General features: G+C 33.9%; 1 protein-coding gene across 6 annotated transcripts in view; it reads right to left on the bottom strand.

Annotated features, from left to right (window-relative positions):
* LOC115881779 (ubiquitin carboxyl-terminal hydrolase 7) overlaps positions 1 to 20,365 on the bottom strand; it is a 49,366-nt gene extending 29,001 nt beyond the window's left edge. For 2 of the 6 annotated variants that reach the window (XM_030899422.1, XM_030899423.1), the window contains exons 1-7: positions 19,849 to 20,363; positions 18,911 to 19,098; positions 12,975 to 13,217; positions 6,333 to 6,483; positions 5,000 to 5,268; positions 1,890 to 2,064; positions 1,645 to 1,837 (exon numbers count right to left, since the gene is read on the bottom strand). In XM_030899422.1, coding sequence (XP_030755282.1) covers positions 1,645 to 1,837; positions 1,890 to 2,064; positions 5,000 to 5,268; positions 6,333 to 6,483; positions 12,975 to 13,217; positions 18,911 to 19,098; positions 19,849 to 19,936 — 1,307 coding nt within the window. In that variant the 5' untranslated portion in view covers positions 19,937 to 20,363. Of the gene's footprint in view, positions 1 to 1,644; positions 1,838 to 1,889; positions 2,065 to 4,999; positions 5,269 to 6,332; positions 6,484 to 11,672; positions 11,822 to 12,974; positions 13,218 to 18,910; positions 19,099 to 19,659; positions 19,764 to 19,848 lie in introns of those variants that run through there. The other 4 variants (XM_030899426.1, XM_030899424.1, XM_030899427.1 and 1 more) reach the window with 4 other exon arrangements.
* Positions 20,366 to 25,754: the final 5,389 nt, after the last annotated feature.

Here is a 25,754-nt window from a genome sequence, read left to right as displayed (position 1 = left end):
AACAGTGACACTATCGCGATTTATCGAAAAAGACTCTAAAATATTTGGTTGTGTAGCGTGCGGTAGATCTCGGCAAAAATTGAGTGAAATAATGGAACAACTTTTCGCTAGTAATAAGTGACTATATAATATACATACGTGTAACCGATCATTTATGAAATTCACTTAAATTAACTAAATTATATATTTTTCTTGCATTTTAGCTTTTATTTATTACTTGTCAAAGATTAGATGTCAAAGAATTTAGATACGTTAATTTGACTTACCTGCTTCAGTAGCGTATCGGATGTTTGTGTTAATAAATACTTATTATAATTTATCTATTTTTATTAGAATTATATATTTTTATAACAATTTTAATAACTACCAACATTTATTCACAACGTAAAATAAAACAACAAATTATTGAGTTTACCCCACGTCTACCCTACATCATAGTTTTACATTTTTTAAATAAAATTAGAACGACACTGATAAACCGGAATTTAAGTCGGCCATATTTGAGGCCCATCGCGGTGTACCTAAGATTTTTGATATGCTCCTTCCTTAGTCTTCTTATTCAAAGACAAATACATTTTCTCACCTATGAAGTATTTTTTTTCCCACCTATGAAGTATTATTAGGTTTAGTTCCAAGATATTTGAAAAGTTCTTAAAAACCTATTGCCTACCTTGCCTCTTATAGTTAAATATTTCGGGAATTTTTGACTCCTTAATATTTATTTGTCCTTTTTTTCAGTTTCATTTTGTCTTAGAAAAGGAGTTTCAAGAACAGAAAGAATAACGTTATAAATAGGATTCATTTCAAAGAAAACACTAAAATTCAACTCCCTCTTCGGTACTTTAAAATAAATAAAATTTTACCGGCGAAGAAAAGCCGAACATTCAAAGTTCAACAATATTTCGTTGTGTTGAATTTTAAAAACTGCTAAAATTCCACCTTACCCTGTGTGTAATCGAGTTAAAAATACTGTATCTAATAGCTATCAAATAATTTAAATTTAGAAACACAGACAATCTAAGTAATTCTGGCCCTAAATGTCTAAATAAAAACAAAAACGAATGCTAATTCACCCACGCTGTTCTCACCACACGAGATCGAGACTTTGTCGCATTTTTCAATAGTCAATAGTCATAAGAATAAGCGCTAAAAATCTCGTCTCAATCCTGCGATCGAGAATGCGTACACCCATCGTGGCCGTCGGTTCACCGGCGTCACGTGACCTTAAATTGTCGCTGCTAATAGGTAGGCAATTCGAACTTTCCAAGCTAGAATTATTTCGCCTCTGTCGGCTCGCGTTCTTTTTGGCTGGGTTTACGCGGCTTATGTTGTTACGCGGCCTGCATGTATTTATAAAATATATATTTTTTAGTTTTATTATGTTGAATGTGTGTTGTAGAATTTTAATAAGTTATACTGGGATTAAATATAAAACTAGATAGAAAAAATAAATCGTTCCTTCGTTTTAAAGGTGAGGCGCGGCCTCAGAAGCCTACCCTGACGAACCACCACTGATATGAGTCACTCTTTTCATCATACTGAATTTTTTAGGAGTACTTTTTGTATAAAAAAATTAAGTTATGAAAAATGTGCAATTTTTACACCACTTGGGGGAGAGGTGTAAAAATTGGAATTTAAACTTACTTATCATTGAATTTCACTGACGAATCGGTTACAGGATCGTACTGGAAACGCATCAAATGGAGATGCAACACCGGCGGAAACGAGGAAAAAATCACCCCCTTTTCCGCTTCCTGCAGACCGTGCTCTCCCGCGTCGTACTTGTTGTCTCCATCTAAGGTCTCCTTCGCTATGTAATCCTTAAACGATTCATAAACTGCAAAGGAAAACCTTTAGACACGGCGCGCCAACAACGTAACCGACCTTACTGTTCTTTTTCCCTTTTATGTTGAGCTGGATATCGTAAAAAGTTTCCGATCGGGTGCTCGAATAATCCACATTTTTACATCTGATATAGGACAGCATTTTGCCTTCGAATAGTTTGGGAACGGTGCCCTCTACGCAAGTGCCTTTCATTTTACTTTCTAACTTATCTAATAAAACCTGAAAAAAAAATATGAACGTTAACATTTGTTGGAGAAAAATAAAACACTAATCACAACACATTTTAAACTTGTAAAAAAATTGTTATAATAGTTTAATTTATTAATTATTTTGGTGAAATAGTGTCTTATTTTGTTGGTGTAACATTAAATGTTTCAAACCTCAACTGTATTTAACGTTTATCACATTATAATAAAAGTAGTTCAAATGTACCACTCTGTTTTAACGGGATATAACATTTAAAAATATTCATAATCAAATATTCAATATACAGGGTGAATCAGTGTAGAAAAGAAGTCCCAAAATATATGTTATACAGGGTCCGGCAATAGTGCGTCGGGCATCTGTAGCTCATAGAATAAAATATTTGAGAATTTTGTTTTAGTGCAAACCTAAAGTATGTACCAGGATGTGTTTCAGGAAAATATTTTAACTTCTATAGGGTGGCTCAAAAAAGTGTGGGTGGACGTGGACGATTTTTTTAAAATGGAACACCCTGTATATTATTGCATTTTTGGATTCCTTTCAGATCACTTTACATAAAAAGACTTCTTAGGGTTATGTAAAGTGAAGGGTGTTCCATTTAAAAAAAATCATCTAGGTCCACTCACACTTTTTTGAGCCACCCTATAGAAGTTAAAATATTTTCCTGAAATACATCCTGGTACATACTTTAGGTTTGCACTTAAACAAAATTCTCAAGTTTTTTATTCTAAGAGCTACAGATGCCCGACGCACTATTGCCGGACCCTGTATTTGATATTTTCTTTCCTATAATTTTTTATAACATATACGAGCGATAGTAACGTAAAATTAAAAACATTCTCATAGATATACAGAGCGATTCAAGAATATTTTTACACTAAAGATTTAGTTTGTCAATGGAACAATTAAGATTCCAAAAAAATACCTTGATGTTACCATCAATAGCAAGTGGTTTTTGGAATATAACTATTTTTATACCTTTTTTTGTTTAAATCACTCCCAAACTTAAAAAATGTTTCTTTTTAAGTTTTAATTTATTAATTATTTTGGTGAAATACTGTTTTATTTTGTTGGTGTAACATTAAATGTTTCAAAGCTCAACTGTATTTAACATTTATCACATTATAATAAAATTAGTTCAAATGTACCACTCCTTTTTAAGTGGATATAACATTCAAAAATGGCAGTGTTATCGAACGAAAACGACGTACCAGTAGGCACAGAATTCATATTGCCATATAAAAATATTCATAATCAAATATTCAATATACAGGGTGATCCAGTGTAGAAAAGAAGTCCCAAAATAGATGTTATATTTGATATTTTCTCTTCAATAAATTTTATAACATATCCGAGCGATAGTAAGGTAAAATTAAAAACATTCTCATATATACAGAGCGATTCATGAATATTTTTACACTAAAGATTTAGTTTGTCAATGGAATACTTGATTACAAAAAAATACCTTAATGTCACAATCAATAGCAAGTGGTTTTTGGAATATAATTATTTTTATACTTTTTTTTTGTTTGAATCAGGTATCCATTTCAAAACAAATTTTTTGGTTTAAATTTACTACATAGTTTGTTTAGAACCTCTTTTAGTGCAAAGTGTACTAGATAGCTTAATAGCCAATGCAAAAAACTCATTGCAACCTTATTAGAATATTCTGAACGTAGTAATTTAGCCCTTTATGTCCCTTAAGTGCTGTTAAGGAGGTGAGTTTTGCCGATGTAAATAATAACTGTTTATATATTTATAATTAATTCATTTTTGTTTCCTAAACTTTTTGATAATAAGAAAATATGTAAAAGTGGACAACGCTGTGACAGTTAAGCTTAATTACGTGACAAAAGTTTGATTGGTATAAACTATAAGTATTCTTTTTGAACACTAGAGTTGTATTGAAAAATAGTAATTTCAAAGATTTAAAAAAATATGCAGATTTCACAAATAAAAATGTAGAAAATTTGTAAATTTACGACAAGAAAAAGAACAATCAAAAAATAAGACGTCAATGAATTGATATAATTCACTAAAAATATTTAATCAATAATCTGTTTTAGCATTGGTACCAATCACTAATCCTAAAGGGCTCCGAGAATGTATTGCCAACTATTTCAGTCATTGTGGATTGCCCCGTATCTTTAGTTACATTTCATTTTCATTTGAAACATAGGTCTCTTTATTCTCTACTAGGAACTTAGTGTCCCTGGACTCTAAATCTAGTGGCATTAGTGGCAGCACCGAAGTTGGTTAAAGAATACCTGAGAAGTTAAAGTCCTCTTACTCTGGGTGCCTGCTCACCAAGGGATAGAAGGCAATAAAAAAGCAAATGATCTAGCTAGAAAAGGAGCGAACACTCCACTAACTGGACCAGAACCGTTCTGTTTTCCAAACGGGAACCAACTGAAAGCGGAACTGAAGAATCTGGAAGACTCCGTCCCTAACTTGGAATGGGTGTCCTCCAACGGTCTAAGACACTCGAAAAAGTTCCTCAGAACTTACGACTGAGAAAAATCAAAGGTTTTCCTTGATTTAAGTAAAAACAATCTTCGGATTGTCACGGGGTTTAACTAACAGGACACTGTCTCCTCAACGAACACCTCAGTAGGCTGAAGCTGAGAAACAACGGCGAATGCAGATTCTGTGGGGAAAATGGGGAAACACCAGAACACCTTATCACTGAGTGTGCCGAGACAATGACCATTCGTGCCATGAACTTTGGTAAGGCTGATGGATGGAGAGCTGGCCTCTGTGGAGCCGTCTCAGATACTGGCTTTTGTTAAAGCCCTGAGACTCTATGATGAAAATAAGAAAGGGAAACACAAAATAGATCTGTAAGGTCGCGGTGATTAACTCCCCTCAAACATTCTACATTCTAGTGGCAGCACTAGCAATAGCGCGAGCACGAATGGATTGAGATTACTTATAAAAAGAAGTTCCTTACTCTTAAAAACTCTTGAACATCGTGTTGCATAAATGAATCCAAAGTTTCCCAGCCGAAACTTTTCGTTAGTTTTTTCGTTCCTACAGGCTTGTCAGAGAACTGCAGTTCGTGGAACACTCTCTGTAAAGCCAGAGCAACCGATTTGGTAGAATCGTCGGATTCGGTAGGCATCTTGTACACCGCCTTCCTGAGTTGGTTGGTAAAGTACAAGGTTTGGAGCAAGGAGTTCATGTAACATGTCGCACCCTGGTTCTTTAGTCCTACATAACCTAAAGAAAAAAAAATTGGTGTTAGTTATATTACTAATTATTTTAAATAAAATGTAAATAGAATATGTAGAAAATACAGACTTTTATTCAGAACACTAAAACGTAATGTAAACTATTTCAATAATTCTGGCTCTCCCGGTACAGGGTTTTCTATTTTTGTGTTTATATACATAGATAAGTCCTAGTCTAAGAGCTAGCAACGTTTTCGAGAAAGTATTTTAAGTCGTCTGGCTCTTTGATATATCTTTTACTATGCTCTCTGGAACAGCATGCGGCCCGTCTGGCTGCCGATACCCGTTGCGTTCACTACTGCGCATCGAAAGAAGATCCTATATTTTTTTATTAATTTAGTACTATAAATTCTAGTATTGAATATAAATCGAACATGTCTCCATAGCGCAGTGCGTAGAGTTTCCGACCACGAGCCGATGATTCAGAGTTCGAATCCAGGTCAGGTCAAAAGACTTTTTTATTTTATTTTCGTTTATGTAGTGTTATCCCCCCACACTTGATCATTTCAATAACAATATCTCCATCTCCGAGTTCGGGTGCTCTTCCATTTTTAATTTCTTTAACCATTTTTTTTTAATTTCAATAAGTTGTAAGATAAACAAGATACGAAAAGAGTAGAAAAATTCAACAATTTCAAATATGCTCTTGTTTCAGGAACTAAGAGGGATAGGACAAATCTGTGCCTAGCATCTTTAGTTTCATATAAAAAGTAGCACGATAATGTGAAAACCGCATCTTTGTAACTCTATTCATAAATGAAAAACCCTGTAAAATACACGAAAATGGGACGCCCTATATAACCAGCAATTAGTTCTCTTTATAGCTGATATAAAGTGATCAAAAAGAAAATTTTATCTTGTTGATAGAAATAGTTATTAACTATTTTACAAAAAATATTATCAGACAATTTGTAACAGTATCAAATTTAATCTGTAAAAAATCTACAAAATTAAATTGCACAATTATTTTATCAATAAATTGATAGAAAATAAAAAAAAATAAAATGTAATCGTGCATTTCTAAGAGTGGATAATGTTTCAATTATTGCATACCTGTATGTTTCTTGCTGTCCCAAGAAACGCCATGTGGAGCATCAGCTAAGACGTGTACTTCCAAAGTAATGGCGTCGTCTTTTATGAAGCCCTTCTCGGGATCCAAGACGTCATTCCAAACCATAAAATGAGAAAATCCCCAATCATTTTCCTGGAAAAAAATATTGCAACCATAAATTATACAAGCTGGTGTAAATAAACAATAATTTTACGTGACATGGTTTGATCACATTAACTATTGAATTTCAGGAAGTTAAGAGTATATCGTATGATCTACTGACCTCATCTTTATTTCCAAGTCAACTTTGAAGCTTAACCCCATTGTATATACAGATCATATGATACAATGTAAATTACTTGGATTTATGTACAGCGCATTTTATTTTGCTCCATTTTTAACAGGCAATAACTTATTTATTTTAACTATATTTATTAAGTGAAGTTTTATTATGTATTATCACAAATATCATACACTGTCATTAGGGCTCAGAATCGGGAAATCCCGGTACCGAAAGACTGGGAATTCCTGGTTCTTTTGAGACATCAAAGAACCGGGTATCGAAATTATTAATTCCCGGTTCTTTCGGTACTTTCGTGACTCGGTAATACCAATTAAAAACATATTTTTTGTATTAATGTATTAATTGTGGTATTAGTTATATTTTTTTGTGTTAAGTTTTTATAGACATTTGCACCTTTAATTGAAAATATTTGCTTGCTAATTGACGAACTACAGTCATTGAACGAATATATTTTAGTACAGTTCCGGAAACTCTAATTAATACTATCAATTAGGGTTCAGATCTTTTTGGCCATCACAGAACGGGGACTCGGTAACAATAATTAAAAAATTATTGTTTTGTTACGTGAGAAAGTCCTTTGATTTTTACTTTCTAGCGATTGAAATCAAACTCTTCTAAATAAGTAATGATGCTATTTCTTATTGTTTTTGCTTCTTTTCTTTCTTGAAATTCCTATAATCTTTGCATCACCAATACGTGGTTCATGTCGAAGGACAAGTTTAAAGGTACCTGGAAACATCCTAGATCAGGCTACTGGCATCAATTGGACCACATAATCGTTCGAAGGACGCACCTAAAAGATGTTAGGCTCACAAAAGCCAGAATAGATGCCGAATGCGGCACTGACCACCAACTTTTAATTTCAAAAATGAAAATCTAGTTAAAACCCAAACATCCACATTGTAAAAAGCAAAACAACATGACCAGATTGAACGTACGGGGTCTAGAGAACAACAATACCGCCGACGCCCTCCGGGAAGCCATCAAAGAATCACTTCCACCGATAACTTCAATCTCGATCTTAGAAGCTGAACAAGGCTGGACACATATAAGGGATGTGATTCATAAAACCAGCGAAGCAGTACTGGGAAAGTCGAACAAAAAGAAACAACCAGACTGGTTTAACGAAAATCAACCGCATATACAGGTTTTGTTGGAACAAAAGCATAGAGCACATCAAGCAGTCAGTGCAAATCCACATAATCCAAGATGCTAGACAACTTTAAAGCAGCCAACAACACGCTTCGAAGAGAACTGCGCCAAGTAAAGGATAACTGGTGGTCACAAAAAGCGAATCAGATTCAAGAGTACGCCACGCACCACGACTATCGTAAATTCTTCGACGCTGTAAAAGAAGTATACGGTCCAACTAAGAAGGTAAGCTGTCCAATCATGGCACAAAATGGCAAACTTCTAAAAGAGGAAGAACAAATCAGAAATCGCTGGAACATTACAGCCATATCCTTAACCAAGAAAACAATCCCAATATGGAAGCACTAAACACAATACCTAAGTATAACAGCCTCGATGTATTAGACATCCCAATAACAGAACAGGAAATAAAGACCTCCATAAAACAGCAAAAAAACAACAAATCAGATGGCTATGACGCGATTCCGGCAAAAATCTAGAAGTGTGCAAGTAAAGAACTTATTGGTCATCTTATGGCTCTCTTCGATGTCGTATGGGAAAGCGGGAAGGTACCTCAGGATTTTCGCAACGCGAATATAGTGAATATATTTAAGAACAAAGGAAGTGCATCAGACTTCAGAAATTACCGGTAAATTTCACTATTGGCTATCGGCGGAAACATTCTTGCAAAAATTATGTCAAACCGCCTGCACACATATATAGAAAAAATCCTTCCAGAATCGCAAACTGGTTTTCGTACCAACCGCGGCACCGTCGATTCCATATTTTCCATCCGTCAACTACAGGAAAAAGTAAAAGAGCAGCAGTCTAAACCATAGATAAATGCAACAAGTTTAGATTGGAAAGCCCGTAAAAATTTTAGGTCGCGAAATTATTTTGGGTCGCGACCGTTATACGCGATCTGGCTCTGTTATAGCGGTCGCTAAGAACAACGGCAAACAAAAACAGAAATAATTTTCTCTTGTCAAAGTCAGAATCTTCAAAAATCATAATAATCTTTCAAAATCTAAACCGCTCTCATTAAAGAAATTCCGAAAAGTGCGTTCATTTTCAAAGTAATTATTGCTATCTTATGAGTTTAATTCAAGTTTTATTTACTCTAACCGGTGATAATTGTGAAAAAGTGGCATTAAAAACTTAAAAAGCTGTGCTGTGAACTGTGAACAGCAAAAACCATCGTGGATCGTGGCATAACGTCGGTTTCCAATGTTTCATAGGTATTTCATACATGCGTCCTTATATAAAATAAAGTTTCTTGTATGCAACACACTGTATTTTATTTATAAAATTAAACGAAAATAATATTGGCTATCAGCGGAAAATATATGGGCGATATAATTCCGGAAAAAGCCGAACCGCTCCGAAATTTTCAAAAGTTTCGGGACGCGACCGTTGCAAGAACAGCGCCAAATAGTGTTTACATTGTCCTTATGGGCACTTTCCAATCTAAACTTGTTTCATTTATCTATGGTCTAAACTTTATGTTGCATTCATCGATCTAACAAAAGCCTTCGACTCTGTGAACAGAGATGCGCTTTGGGCAATTATGAAAAAGTTCGGAGTACCCAACAACAAGTCAAGAGTGTCACATCATGGATCACTGAGCGATCCATTCCTAACAAATACAGGAGTTAGGCAGGGATGTGTCTTAGCGCCTCTCCTATTCAACATATTCATGGCAGCGCTCTCCATTATAGTGGACAGCAAATTGCAGGAGAGAGGATTGGGCATTAGATACAGATACGACGGCGGTCTGTTCAACATAAAAAGACTCAGGGCAAAAACACGTACAAAATTCATCACAGAACTTCAATAGGCTGACGACTGCGCTCTAGTTGCAAACACGGTACAACAATTAGAAGAAATGTTGAACACATATACCTGGGCATACGAGGCTTTGGGCCTTAAACTAAACATCGACAAAACTAAAATCATGTGCACTCCCCCGGAAGATCACAACAATGCGATAAAATCGGAGAACTATTGGAATATGTGGCGGAATTCAATTACCGTGGCAGTTTGATTTCGGAAAAGGCCAATATTGACTCTGAAATTCAGCACAGGATTAGTAGCGCCTCAAGAGCATTCTGGAAATTAAAAGACAGGGTTTTCTACAATCATGACTTGAGTACAAAAACAAAACTTGCAGTGTACCGAGTACCGAGCAATTATAATCCCCACCATGTTATATATGGGAGTGAAACCTGGGTGCCGTACCGCCGACACATAAACGCATTAAACAAGTTGCAACAGAGACACCTTAGACAACTCTTAAGAATCCGGTGGTTCCATCATGTCTCAAACTTATTGGTCCTTGAAAAAGCTAACTGCGAGAGTATTGGAGTCATGGTTACAAAATCCCGCTTAAGATGAGCTGGTCACGTATGCAGAATAGAAAACCGCATACCAAAATCTCTGCTTTACGGTGAGCTTGTAGACGGTAAGAGAACGCTGGGTGGACAACTTTTTAATTCAATATTTTAGGGCTTTTGTCTCAAATACAGTAAAGTTGGTTTATGCTGTTTGATGTGAAATTTAAGTTACCTTTTTCTTTACTTGTGTTTATGTTAATTTTTTCATGACTGATTACTTAATAATTTGATATTATTTTCATTAAAAATCTCAATTTTTTATCCATTTTACGAAAACCCATCCCTTGCTTTCTGATTGAAAGTACCGAAAAAAATAGAGGCGCGGTATCGAAATTTCCTGTTCCGAAAAACAGCTCCGGTTCCGGAAACCCTAACTGTCATGGACACTGTATATTAAAAGTGAATTAGTACATTTTTCTAATTTCAAAAATATATATACTTTATCCAATCAAATAAGTGTGACATTGAATAGTGTATGACATTTATATAGTTCATATCAAATAAACTTTTAGTCACGTGATTAAGCTTGACCGGCGTAACATATACACCACAATAAACTGCCAACCAACAAATATGCTCACTTTTACATATTGTTTGATATCCCCAGCGGGAAATTTAAATTCCAGTTAGTCAGCCCGGCGCCGAATATATCCACGGTTGGCAACAATAAATTTAAAATCGCGCCCTCGATTACGTATCTAAAAGTTTAATTGTTATCAAATATAGTATTATACATTAAAACTTTTAAAATTATATATTAGAAAAGTTATAAATTTATAATTGTGCATTTTCAGTTAATACAATAGCAATTTAAAATACATACTAATACTGTGTATGTGTATTAATAAGGTATTAATAAGTATTATTCATATTTCGAAAGCTGCAAATATCAAATCAAAAAGCAAGTTAATGATTCATCAGAATTTAAATATTTAATAAGAGCAATCATTAAAATCGCTGAAAACAATTTTAAGTGTTATTTGATTTGTAATTGATAAAAAATTTCTAATTATTTAGTTAATAAATATCTGTAGACATTAAAAAAGTCGCCTGATATATAAAAAATACATTTTAACTTGTATCAATGCCTTTCCATGTTTTTTTTTTTCATAATTACAGATATACAGTATAATTGGTAAGTGTCTTCTATTCTGTTATAGAAAATATCATTAATGATCGTACAGTATAGAAAAAAAATGTGTTAATACATCTGTGGATATCAATTTCACACAAATCTTGGATAATATAGTTCAGCTTTCCAAGAGGCGATTAACCCGTAACAGCAAAAAAGCTTTAAATCGCAAAGACAAAAATTTGGACTAAAGTAATAAGTCAATTATTCAGTGTTTTATTTTTAGTTCACATAAAAATAACTTTTTTTGTTCACGTGCATTATAACAAATATCAGAAAGTAGTTCAAATAAACCAAACTGTTTTTAACAAAACATAACCTTAAAGATAATAAACCTAATATAACAATTACTGAGCTATTCACTATTTATAATACAACTTACATTAAGTGGCTCAATATTTATCCTACAACTAAAACACATTGAAGCACAGAATATTTTTGAAACTTTAAAATAAGTCCTAAGTAAGCAGAAGAGATAATATTAGTCTGAAAATGCTTAAGCCAACATTCTAGTAGGAACAATTTTAATACATGTGATGCGGAAACTAATTCAAAAACTACTGTTCATATCGTTATATTTATGATAAGATACATTATGTATAAATATCTTAAATGATAAACAAAATGAAAAACTAGAAATTTAAAAGAAATATTTAAAATGCAGGTGCTATAAAGAAATACAAAGTAAAATTAAAAAAATAGATAATTTATTGTTTTAAATATCAGTATTATCACTGTATAGAATATTAAATATTAGATATTTATAGTGTGGTATTAATCAATTAGTGTAAGCATTGTATAACGGATGTATAGGGTGTTCCAATAAAGAAAATTGAAGTGTGCATTGTGGCCAAATCCTAAAATATGAAAGTCTGAAATTCCTTTAAGCTATAACATTTATTATATTATTTAGTTATTAAGGTACATCATCCCCTCTACCAACTTAGATCTTTAAGAATTACTTGAAGACCCATTATATTACTTTAAAGTTGAGAGTTTTTGAAGTTGAATATTGAAGTGGCTTTATGTTTTATAAAAGACATATATATTTTATTATTTATTTCAAATTTATTTATCAAAATGATTTAATATAGATGCTATTGCTGGATGTAGTTGACTTGTTCAACAACAATTAGTGTCGCACTTTTTTTACAGAAAATTTGTTTTAGAACCAAGTAAAACATATTTACGTTAGAATTTTAATGTGATCTTGTCTTTACTTTTTTACATCATTAAACGTGATGAAGCAGCAATTATTGACTTAAATTATTCTTTATAGTTTTTTGTAGAGATGAGCAAAACTGCGATTGCTTTTAACTTAAACCAAACCAAATTCTTTAATAACCTGTCTAAAATTTAATATTTTTTTTTGATAATTCAAAGTTCATTTAAAAGATAGAATCAACAACTATCACATTTTGGAACTTGTTTGAATTTTGTCATATTTTATGATAATAAAAAAACCGGGCAAACATTCTTTGGTCCAAAAATTTTCAGATTTTTACAAACTTATTTATATTTTCACTAATAATAGCTTATTTGTCAATATTTTTTTAACAGTTGTTCGTAGGGTATCTTTAAGCAACTCACAATGTTTGAAGCATTTGTTTAATCGTTGTCGTGTGGACGAATTTGATCTACCCTGTACACGCTTTGCTTAAATGTAAACGGCACCAAAAATTACCTTGGAGTAGAACAGATGCTGGATCTTCCTGGAGAATGTCTCGACGTCCGGCCTCACCGAGATGAGCCTGAGCTCGGCGTTGGCGTAGCAGGACCACGAGCTGGACTCGCTCTCGCCGTTGCACTGCAGGAAGAAGCCCAGGGAGCGCTGGGAGGTGCGGTCCTGGCTGTGGCTGCTGCGAGGCATCACCATTATCTTCCATGGCAGATTGCGGACGTAGCAGGGGGGTGACAGAACGGAATCCTAATGAAGATAAAAAAATGGTCTAGTTAGAAATAATAAAATTTTAATGTAAATGGGTTAAAGTCTGCCTAAAAAGCCATACATACATATAAAGTAGAATAATAATATATAAATTCTGTTTCAGATGTTAATTTCCATTCTTTCTCAAATAAGTTGACCGTAACTTACATTATACAGGATCTGTAAAAAAATCGCAACATACAGATTTTTTATTGTTTTATTAAAAAAAATTTGACGTGGAATTTTTTTGTACAAGAGCATTTGTACATTTGTACTTTTTTTTTAAAAAACAAATTTTTATTTTTTTATGACTATTTGAATAGATACCTACAACAAAATAAATTTTACATCTCTTTGACCTGCCAATATCAACTTTATTTTTTAAATACAGCTCTGCATTTTTTATTAAGTAAGAATTTTAAAAGCTTCCAAAGTCCTAAAACCAATGATGTATTGCAATTATTGGAAAAATATACCGGGTGCGTCTCAAAAATGGTTCACCTCTATATTTTATTATTTTTTCATATAAAAAAACGAGATTTGGTATGTAAGTACATATATGACATAAATTAGGATTGATTGACGTATTCAATTGTTTTGGGTCACTTCCTGTTTCACCGGAAATGATAAAAAACTTGATTTTTAAATAACACCCTCGGTATATTTTTACTTTATTCGATAGAAAATGGAATAGAATGACATATCATATATCAACTTTTGACGTTTCACTACTCAAATGAAGAAAACATTCGACCAATGTGTACTACCAGTCATGACCAGGGTTCGGAAAACTACATGTTACTTTTAAAAACTACATATACTACATTACATGTAGTTAATGTAGTTTATGTAGAGGGTGTAGTTTATATAACCTATGTATGTAACTTTCAAATGTCAAAGGTTTGAGGTGAGGTTATAATAAGTTTTAAGAAAACAGGAGAAATATGGCTTTAAATATAATATTTACATCATATTATCTCTATTACACCTCATACAAAGGAAAATTATTCATAATATCAATACATAGTTTATTAACGTAGTTTTCATGTAGTTAATGAACGGGAAAAGACGTAGTTTTTGAAGAAAAACTACACGTAGTTAATCAGGTAAGTTACGTCTTAATTAACTACTTCCGAACCCTGGTCATGACCTATGCAAGTGAAACCTGGACACTTAAAATGGACATAATAAGGAAACTGCAGCTCGCACAACGCTCAATGGAACGAAATATGCGGGGAATAACCAAGAGAGACCGTAAAAAAATAGAGTGGATAAGACCCTGGTAAGAGATGTCATCCACAGAGTCAAATCCCTCAAATAACAATCGGCAGGGCACCTGGCAAGAAGAATGGAGAACAGATGGACCACAAAAATTACAGCATGTACCCACGAGGAATTAAGAGACTTAGAAGAAGACCGAACCTTAGATGAGATTATGATATTAGGAAATTAGCAGGGATAACTTGGGCCCGCATAGCCAACAATGGGTACTACAAAGAGAGTATGTGAGGGAGGCTACACTATAACTGTCAATGGTTGAATAAGCTGAAAATGATGATGATGATGATGATAACTAACATACCAAATCTCGGTTTTTAATCTGAAAAAAAAATAAAAAAGTTGTAGGGTCACCACATTTGAGACGCACCCGGTATATTAATGGCATTTTTCATAACTCGTATTTCAGAAAGAGACTCAAAGATGAAACAACACTATCTTTCTAAAATCAAAGAAGTGGCAATGAGAATGTGAAATTTATTTTGTTATCTGTTAAAATATTCATAAAAGAATGAAGTCGTGAATATTCGTTTTTTTTTTCAAAAAGAATTTTTAACTGTTAACACAGACTTGCAGAATGTAGAATGAGTAAAGGTATGATTCCGAAGACGGCGACAGCGACAAGCGACCGCGACAGAGGACAACGACAGGCGACAGTGTCGCTTATCGCTGTCGTCATATCATTGTCGATGTCGGCGACAATATGAAAGAGATCTACGATGTAGTTTTCAGTGTTCGTGAAATAGTTATAATTAATAAATAGGTCTGATTACGTGATTGATAAAAATGTGTTACTTGAATTACTGATAGAAGATGATGAAGAGGACGAAATATTATTGTTACTTGTTGCAAAGAAAAGAAGAAAACCCATTTTACCTCTGTTTAAAAACAGACCTAGGGAAGGAAGTTATTCCTTACTTATAAAAAAAACATTTATTCAGCGGTAAAATCAATTTTTGGTCAAAAATCTGCGTTTGCATATGAATGACGACACGACAGTACTGGACAAATACCGGTAGCGTCGTCGGTCGCTTAGACATGTTAGATAAAAACTGTCGCGCGACACCTGTCGTCGGATTCCGACGTTACTCCATTTGATTTCAAAGATCGGTGGAGGCGCAACATAGTAACGACAGGTGTCGCTGTCGTCTGTCGCTTGTCGCTGTCGCCGTCTTCCGAATCATACCTTAAGAGGGGGGGTTAATCACTGCGACCTCAAAGATCTATTGTGTCCCCCTTCCTTGAGTCATCACACAGTCTATAACCCATTATACCCCTGTTGTAGAGGGGACAGGGTATTTCCCATCCTCCTCCGACAACAGTTCTTCCTCCGAGGCTACACACCCTTCCACGGTTGGAGTTTGACCCTCCGTGCCGCCCTTCACAGTCGAGGAGCTTGCCTCCGGCTGAGGAACCCGTGAGGTGGAGCCTGGAGGATCTCCATTTTCTCCACCTCTTTAACTTGGTCTCTCCCTAGACCTGATACCGGTGTTGTCCCGTATCTATAATGGAGGATATGTCCCTTTTTCTCTATTGCCTCCTTGGATTTCAGGTCAATTCCTATTGTGAGGACCTGACCATGACCCTCCTTCCTCGAGTTGAAGATTCGCCAACTCGATGTCCTTACATTAAAGTTCTGACCCTGGATAAGGCTTAGCAGGTAGGTGGTGTCTTTCCCCTTGCTCCTCGGCAGAAAGACTATGATGGCCGCCCCTTTAGAGATGTTATCTCCCTTCACTGCAACCAGTTCCGGCCCTTGCCAATTTTTAAGCATAGGTGCGATTTCCACCAACCAATTCGCCGATTCTTGAGATACACAATCTATGAGGATCATGCCCACCCGAAAGTGTATCCCCGCAAAACGCAGCTGACCCACACAATTGATAACACAGACTAAATCTGTGCTGATAAGGTGGCATTTCGATCAGTATCAAATTACGCAAGAGTTGTTTCTCTTCTAGTGTCCTAAATTTCAATGATGAGGCTAACTATATATTCAATAACTCAATAAAAACAATCTAATTTATTGTAAACTTTTTTACAAACCCTGTATAAATAGACAAAATCTAAATTTTACATGCTAATCTAAATTTTACATTCAATAATCAGGGAATATAAAAATGATGGTAAAATACAGGCAGTGGAGTAGGTGTTTGAACTGAAGTGACCAGACCCCTCATTATGGACAGTCCGTTGTTCAGACACAGTGTCCGCCCCCAAAATTGTCCGTCAATATTACTCCATTTTTAAAAAAATATATATTAAAGCCAAATACAAACAAAGGCGCAGGTAAAAGCAAAATGATACTAAGATAGATATGAAATAGTAAGGGATATTTTATAGGAGTCAAAGTTGCGGACAACAGTAAAGAGTGTAAAGACACAAATATATCTTTACATTCTTTAAAATGTACGGTAATTACCAAACGGCAATATGATGACAACATCTTGGAAAGATTTTTTAAGTAAGGGATCATAAATCTTTCCTTAAAATGAATTTATTCGTACAAAAAATAGGCGAGCTTTTTGTTAGTTTTGAAAAAAAAACAAGTGCGCGGCGGACTCGCCCCCACCGAGGGTACAGATATCATATTTTTTCACTATATGTACTTGTAATATAAGTATTACTTGCCAAATTTCATAGTTCTAGGTCAACGGAAAAAACCCTATAAATTTTGATTTCCTTGGGAGTGTCGAAATATACGTTTTTTTTGCGGCATAAACGGCTGTATCTTTCTTTTACGGTAACTTAGAAGTTTGATTTTTTCACAGCTCCAAGGGACTGTAGACCTGAGTATATGGTTTTAATTTCAACCCAAAGGTATTGAACAAAGGGTCTTGGCAGACCAACGTACAGACAGACGGACAACAAAGCGATCCTGTATTAGGGTTCCGTACCTCAAAAGGAAGAAACGGAAAAAATTAATAAGAAAAAAACAAATAACGTTAAGTTTTTTTATAAATGTTTTAACTCAAATAAATGTTTTTTGAAACTCATAGTTTTTTTTATATAAAAAACACAAATGCCTCAGTATTCTCGCAAAATGTGTCCACTTCTCTGCCGCCTCCATCATTGGTTGACACAAAATCTAGTCACTTTTGTCTGAACACTCTATATGTTACATGGCAAAGGTACCCAAATAACAATCTACCTAAAGATTCAATTTAAACAGTAACTTTGGTCGCGTTCATCAGGACGTAGCGCTACTGCAGCCATCACTAATTTTCTGCTGAACGCGCCGATTAGTTGTGAGCGCTCTGGGATCAGTCGCCATTTTTTCCATCAGATTTAAAATACGCTACGCTCCCGATGCATGACGGATTAAACGTCACATACAGCAAATGTCACAAAATGTTTTGGAAAACGAAAACAAACTATTTTGTTTATTGTTCTCTGTTGACTAATCCCCTCGATTTGTGCCGAAAATGGGTGAAAACAATTCAGTCTAAGGGATGCTAAAAAGCGCGTTCAGCAGGACAACCAATCGATGGCACATCGCTCACTGATCAACTTGTCCTGATGAACGCGACCTTTGTTTTTTTTAACTAAAAATACCTTTTAATATCACAATTATTGTATTTTATTTGTTTCACGGAAGGAAAGACCCTTGAATATCACAAACATATTTAAATTTCTTTTGTACTCTGTTTTTCTTTGAATTCAAAAACCACTTAGTTAAATACTGTTTTATTTTTTACTATTTAAATATATTTACCACAAAAATCTCTGGGAATGTATTTCAACAGCATTTTTTTATAGATTATAATTAGATTTACACAGAGCCTTAATTTGATTGTAGGCTGTTATTTTCCACTATTTATTGCTAATGAAAATATAAAGGTTTCTGTAAGATTCCACCTAAAATGCTTAAAAAACGACGAAATCATTATATTTTAATAGAAAATTAAATAAAAATGAACCACTGTTCAAATAATTCACTGTATGAATAAAATCATTCTAATTTTAAATACTATAAAAGATAAAAACAGTTCTTTACTATACACTATTAATGTTTATAACATAAAAGCAGATTAAATTCTATATTAAGTAATTTTAAATAAACAAAAATTCTACACTAATGCATATTATTATTTCAGCACAGGCATACAAATATCTTCTTTATGTTTCTATTTAAAGTATCAAAAAAGTGACATCACAAAGGACTGTAAAATGCATAAAAAGGCAATGACAAACACAAAAGAAATACAAGTTTTATGATATGGAAATTAGAGATTATTAATAATGCATTTTTTTACTAAGTACAAAAGATTACCTAAAATTTGCTGACAAATTTGACTAAAAAAATACTAAAAAAAATAGGTTTCCAAATATCTGCATTTTTTTCTAGGTGAAATTAATAAATGTGCTAAAAACTACTAAGCAATTATTCTCAAATCTTCAAGAAAACTACTTACTTTAAGCTTGCTAAAGTTGGTAACAGTGAACCTAAAAGTGGCCTCGCTACGAGCTTCATCTTCTTCCATGTCAGTATCTTGGACAGCCATACCGTTCGGATCGGGTTGTGGACCGATAATCACTTCTCCATTCTGAGTCTGATCCATTTCTCCACCTCCGGTGTCTGTTATATAGTCCATATTATTCACTAACAGATATCAAAATTATTTTCAGTTAGTTAACTTTTCTTTTCAAGACAGATATATTTATTTCAATATATTTTTACTATTACATGCTAATTTACACAATAAAATCAGAAAAATACAGTAAATAAATAAAATTAAAGAACAATGATATACTTTTTTAGTGCAATTGTTAAATATCTTATAAAATTTCATTAGATTGATTCTATAGTAAAGTAAGCATTAGCATTTAAAAGGCTTTAAGTGTGATGATGCTAACAGTGATTAAAAAAAGGAAAAAGGATTACAAATATATCCCTTTCAAAATCAATGTTGACATTATCCTATGTTAAACGTTTATGGTAAACAAGCAACAAAAAATCTTTTATGCCGTAAAATTATGTAAATGAAATTAATTATAGTGTTAAAAGCTCGAAAAGTTTTTAGTTTGGCCACGTTTGGCTTAAAAAGTATAAAAACCTGAACCTTGATATATTTTTTGAAATATCTCTGAAATATAATTAAAGTGCGTGTTGGCTTAAAAACTAGTAAAAGGATAATGGGTAGTGATTAATATTAATACAAACATGCAAGAACTTTGAGTTTCTTTACCAAATAGCTACATAATGCCCATTGTTCTGCCATGGGTAGTTTTTAATTTGCGAGTTGTAAAAATTGTCAAACGTCAAGTTCGAGATGATTTTGTCAAACGTCATCGGCGAAAAGGATGTTATCATGGCAGATTGGGATTATTTATATTCTTTTTTTCAACTAACCTTCTTGAGTGTCCATCTCCTCCACCTCGTTCTGATTATTCGGAGGATTGTCCTCGTTCCTTCGGTACTGCCCCGTCACGTGGTTCATTATCGGGGGTGGCTGAATCAGGGGCGCAGTCTTGTCCTTACCGAAAACGTTCTTGGATTTTCTCGAATTGAGAGAGGCCTGCTTGTCGGCCGAAACTACGCGGTAACTCGCGTTGTTCCCGTTGTACGAACTGTTGTTTTTGGTGCCGGAGACGGTGGTAGTCAATTTGACAAAATGCTTACTCGCGATGCGCCCAATGTCTGCTATTTTTTACACCCCCTGCACGAGGGAAACCCACGAGAAACATATATACGTTTGTCAATTGTATCCTCTTAGAGACGTTCTACTTTAAATGACTACTAATCTGCCTTATTTTTCGATAATTTGCGGTGCCGACACTTCACTTTTCATATAAGAAAATAAACAAAATGGAGGCATTTTCTGCGGTTCGTCTTCCGCTCAAAAAACCTTTTGGTAGGGCAATTTTTTTGTGACAGCTGTCAGATATTTACAACATCTATCGAGAGAGACGTCAATCCGCAACAGAAATCTGCTATTACAGTATCCATTGTTACCGATATTTGGTCAGGTCCGTATTAAAAATTGTTTTATTAAAACCTGATTAAAACAATTTTATACAGGCATATGAGATGAGTCCTCTTTGATTGAAACTTTTGGAACTACGTATGAATTAACTTAAAATTAATACTCATTTTTAATGCGATATTAAAATAAAATTATTTTTTAGATTAAATAATATTTATTATAACCAAATTTTTTAAGCACTACGAAAAAATAACAGTAAGGGATAAAGGAGTATATGTGAAAATAATTTGTTTTTGTCTTTTTCTTGATAATTGATAGGGTCAACATGGGGTCAACTTTCGTTTAGCTGAAATCAATTATTAGAAAAAAAATTGTCTTTAAAAAGCTAAACTGTGAACCACGGAAAACACAAATTTTCCTGCGGAAATGCGTAATTTCCAAATTTCGCACTTTAGAATAACTGAAATCTGCTATAAAAAATACATTTTACGTTTTATTTTTAATATTTTTCTTAACATATAAACACAAAAATTTTCCTGCGGAAATAAGCTGTTTTCATTTTCTGAGGAAATTTAATAGACTTTAGAATAGCTGAAATCAGTTATATAAAAAATAAATATATTTTTGCCTTTTAGAAGCATTCACGAATTGAGGAAAATAAAAATTTTCCTGTGGAAATAAACTGTATCCATTTTCTGAGGAAATTTAATAGATTTTAGAATAGCTGAAATCAGTTATATAAAAATAAATATATTTTTGCCTTTTAGAAGCATTCACGAATTGAGGAAAATAAAAATTTTCCTGTGGAAGTAAACTGTATCCATTTTCTGAGGAAATTTAATAGACTTTAGAATAGCTGAAATCAGTTATATAAAAAATAAATATATTTTTGCCTTTTAGAAGCGTTTACAGTACGTCTGTCCGTTCTGTAGCTACGGGGTATCCGTGAGAGGGGAAACGATATTCTCTCGATGTTTTTCGTAAAAAAATAGACGACGCGTCCCATCAATAAAAATTCAACAAATTTGCAAGTAGCCAATAAAATGAGTGGGTGGAGCGATTTGCGGTGACGCACTCGTCAAATCGACGTATAAAATATATTGCTGTTATCCATTTTCTGAGGAAATTTAATAGACTTTAGAATAGCTGAAATCAGTTATATAAAAAATAAATATATTTTTGCCTTTTAGAAGCGTTTACAAACTCAGGAACACCAAAAACGTTATATAATGTTCAAGATTAAATTTGCTTTAAAATTTTAGTAGATACAAAACCGGGTGCGTCTCAAAAGGGGCTCACCCCTATAACTTTTTTATTTTGTTAGATAAAAAATGAGATTTGGAATGTTAGTATATGACATAAATTAGGATTGATTGACGTATTCATTTGTTTTCGGTCACTTGTGGTTTCACCGGAAATGAATACAAATTTTGATTTTTAAATAGCACCCTCGGTATTTTTTTACTTTATTCTATAGAAAATAAATGACACTCTGAATAGAATGACATATCATATGTCCCGGGTTATAACTCATCATACAGTCTCAGGGCTTTGACAAAAGCCAGTATGTGAGACGGCTCCACAGAGGCTAGCTCTCCATCTTCGAGAACTGATGATTTCCATTTACTATAATTTATTTGGGATCGTATTAGTTTTCGAAAGACGTTGTCCAATATACTCTGGATCAACGATTTTATGTAGAAGCTAATGGGTATGCTTATTCTTACCCCGTGCTGTACAGGGTGGGTCAAAGTGGACGATGTAAAAGGAAAACACCCTTTTCTATAGGAGATAGACGAAAACTAATATCGGTGTCTGGAGCTCAATTTTAATTAAAAACATATGATGGTGAAAACCGCACATCGATATGTTACCGTTTCGGAGTTACTGGGTGTTTTTCAAAAATGTGCATTTTCAACAAATCGCTGTAACTTTTTCGCTATGGAAAATGTCGTATTTTCGTGAAAACATTTCCAAAGCACTTTTTTACGTAGAATTTAATGGTTTAAGTATATTTTTTTAAATTCAAGAGTTGTCAACAGAAAAATTGTTTTTTTTATTTGGGACACTCTATACAGGTTGTTAATTAGTTTATTAGTCGCGGCAACAGCTTTATGGTTGAAATATGGCAACCACGGCCCAGTATGTGAGACGGCTCCACAGAGGCTAGCTCTCCATCCTCGAGAACTGATGATTTCCATTTACTATGATTTATTTGGGATCGTATTAGTTTTCGAATGACGTTGTCCAATATACTCTGGATCAACGATTTTATGTAGAAGCTAATGGGTATGCTTATTCTTACCCCGTGCTGTACAGGGTGGGTCAAAGTGGACGATGTAAAAGGAAAACACCCTTTTCTATAGGAGATAGACGAAAACTAATATCGGTGTCTGGAGCTCAATTTTTATTAAAAACATATGATGGTGAAAACCGCACATCGATATGTTACCGTTTCGGAGTTACTGGGTGTTTTTCAAAAATGTGCATTTTCAACAAATCGCTGTAACTTTTTCGCTATGGAAAATGTCGTATTTTCGTGAAAACATTTCCAAAGCACTTTTTTACGTAGAATTTAATGGTTTAAGTATATTTTTTAAATTAATAATTCAAGAGTTGTCAACAGAAAAATTGTTTTTTTTATTTAGGACACTCTATACAGGTTGTTAATTAGTTTATTACTCGCGGCAACAGCTTTATGGTTGAAATATGGCAACCACGGCCTTAGCCTTAGCTTAACTTAGTACCTACTCATTTGGAATGTATGCAGTGTTGCCATTCTGTTCCCCAATAAGTAACCGTCCAGTTAACAATCTGTATATTTTTAATTAAGCGAAAAGAACTTAAAATTACCTTTCCAAAAATATAGCACACTTGATATTTTGTTATAGCCCCCTTCGAAATACAGAATTTTTATAAGTTCGCCACTTTTAACTAGTAGGCTTTGGACCCCTTATTGATGATCTGCCCTAATGGAACTCGAAAACATATTTTTCCAGCAAGTCGAGGCACCGCCACAGAACGCTGAAGAATCAGCAATTTTTTGTAGCCAATTTCGAGAATAATTGAATAGCTAAACAAGATTCCAGCCGTTGGCCGTCCAGGCTGCCGGACTTATTAGTGCCTGTTATCCTTAGTGGATTTTTATCTTTGAGAAAGAATAAAGATTCTTATTTTTAAATAGCCCGTATAATCTAGACAAGAATTAGAAGTACTTAGTCGTTATGCGAGGGTATCTTTTACCCCCACGGCGCGCGCCTCGAAGAGGAAAATATCAAGTATGCTACATTTTTGGAAAGGTAAAATTAAATTCTTTTCAATGAATTAAAAATATACAAGGTGTCCCATATAAAAAATCAAATTTTCTGATGATAATTCTTAAATTATTAATTTTAAAAAAATTATACTTAAACCATTAAGTTCTACGTAAAAAGGTGCTTTGGAAATGTTACAAAAAATACAAAATTTTTCATAGCAAAAAAGTTACAGCGTTTTTTTTTTAAATGTACATTTTTTTGACCTACCAAACCAAACATAAGAAAATAGGGGCTTCCTCCTTAGTGAGCTTAATTTTGCTCTTTGCATAGCCTCGGATCATATATAGTGCCTTCATGCGGTTCATCTGTTGTCTTCTATGATTTCCACTGATTACATTACAGCATCGATGGAAAAATGAAAGACTAAAGCAATTGACTTCTCTGTTTTAAAGCTGGTACTAATGGCAAAAATAAGCCGTTATTTCATAAATCTAAAAATCAAATCACAAGGGCACATGCGGCATTAAAGAGATGCTCGTTTTTTATATGGGTTACGGACCGACTTGAAAGAGGAGCGCAATTCAATATGTCCGACCAGCCAGATTGGTCCGAAATAAAAGAAACCGAGGCAACAGGTTCTTTGTTTTGATTCGTGGTACTATTGCATTCATCTACCTTTTCCGCACCGTCACGGAAGACCGTAGAAGCGCGGCGTTGTCGGGTTCACCAAGTTTTCTGATATTTAATAATCAGAAGAAACAGGCAGTATTAAAACACACACACAGGAATGTTGCGCCAAGCCAATTAATGTTACTTAAGGGCCATTTTATAGGTTTATGGAAATTTCAGAAGTAGTTAATCCTGGATATTTGCTACGGAAGTATACAGGGTGAGTCTTAAATAAGTGCGATAAAATATTAATAATAATATAAAAGGGCGTAATATTTTCAGGGCTGGTAGATCGCCATAAAAGAAACATATTGTAGTGTAACAACCCAAATTCGTCAACAAAGTTGAAGAGGTAATATTTTGGCCAACTGTATAACAAGAAATTTAAATGAAAGAAAGGAACCTATATACGTTGTGTTAAATATTTTTTTATTGTGATGCGCCTCGACAGAAGCAATATTTTGGGAAATTTCAGGAGAATAGGTTATGTAAATAAAACGCTAAATTTGTAAATAGCCCTACTTATTTTATTAAATGAAATGAAAGGAGTGCCGTACTTTTGCCTGGAATTCACATGTAAAAGAGCACGGCAGAGAAAACCATGATCACTATTCCAGAGAATCTAACTATGCTCTCCTGAACTTTAATAAAAGAGAAATAATAATATAGAAGCTGTCCTCATACCTAGGTTTATAGTTTAATACATTCAAAACACGCCACATTTATATCGTTCAAAAACTGAAGAGGTTTTTGTTAGTTTAACGGGTCCCCACCCGTAGGTACAAAATCCCTTGTTGCGGAATCGAAGCTAAAGTTGAAGGTTTGGTGCCAACCATAAAATAATAAATACAAGAAGAAGTGTCAAGTCAATGTTAAATTATGGAAACAGCGTGGCTGCCTGGGTAACTAATTTTCAGATATGGCGGCTGGGACATTTGACATGACATAGACATGACAATTTCAATTTTATGAAATTTATTTCCGTTTCCGGTTTTTAATGGCGGGCTGTTCAGGAGGTTTAAATGAGGGTTAATATACTTTTTACTCTTTCTAGCAGTAAATAATACAACAAAATTACTCAAAAATATTTATTTGGAATTTAGAACAATGTAAATATGCAAATCAACACAATTAAAGAGCTATAATCCAATAAACTACTGTATCAATATCAAATATTTAAATAATATCAGAGATGCTGTGTTAAAGTGAATTAGTAAAGTAACAGTGCATTGACTTACAGAAACTTGAAGATAAATAAATGTTTTCACAGCTTCACGGGCATAAAACTAAATAACTGGAAGCAGGAAAAAGGCAACCGGAACCCACACAAAACCTGGAATCAAAAAAAAATATGTAAAAAACATAAATATAGGTACATAAGACTTTTGTGAATTAAATCAAACAGG

The sequence above is a fragment of the Sitophilus oryzae genome, unplaced genomic scaffold (assembly GCF_002938485.1).
Source record: "Sitophilus oryzae breed Bouriz unplaced genomic scaffold, Soryzae_2.0 scaffold_173_pilon_pilon, whole genome shotgun sequence".
In the NCBI taxonomy this organism is placed as follows: Eukaryota; Metazoa; Arthropoda; class Insecta; order Coleoptera; family Curculionidae; genus Sitophilus; species Sitophilus oryzae.
This window is presented reverse-complemented; position numbering and strand designations above follow the sequence as displayed.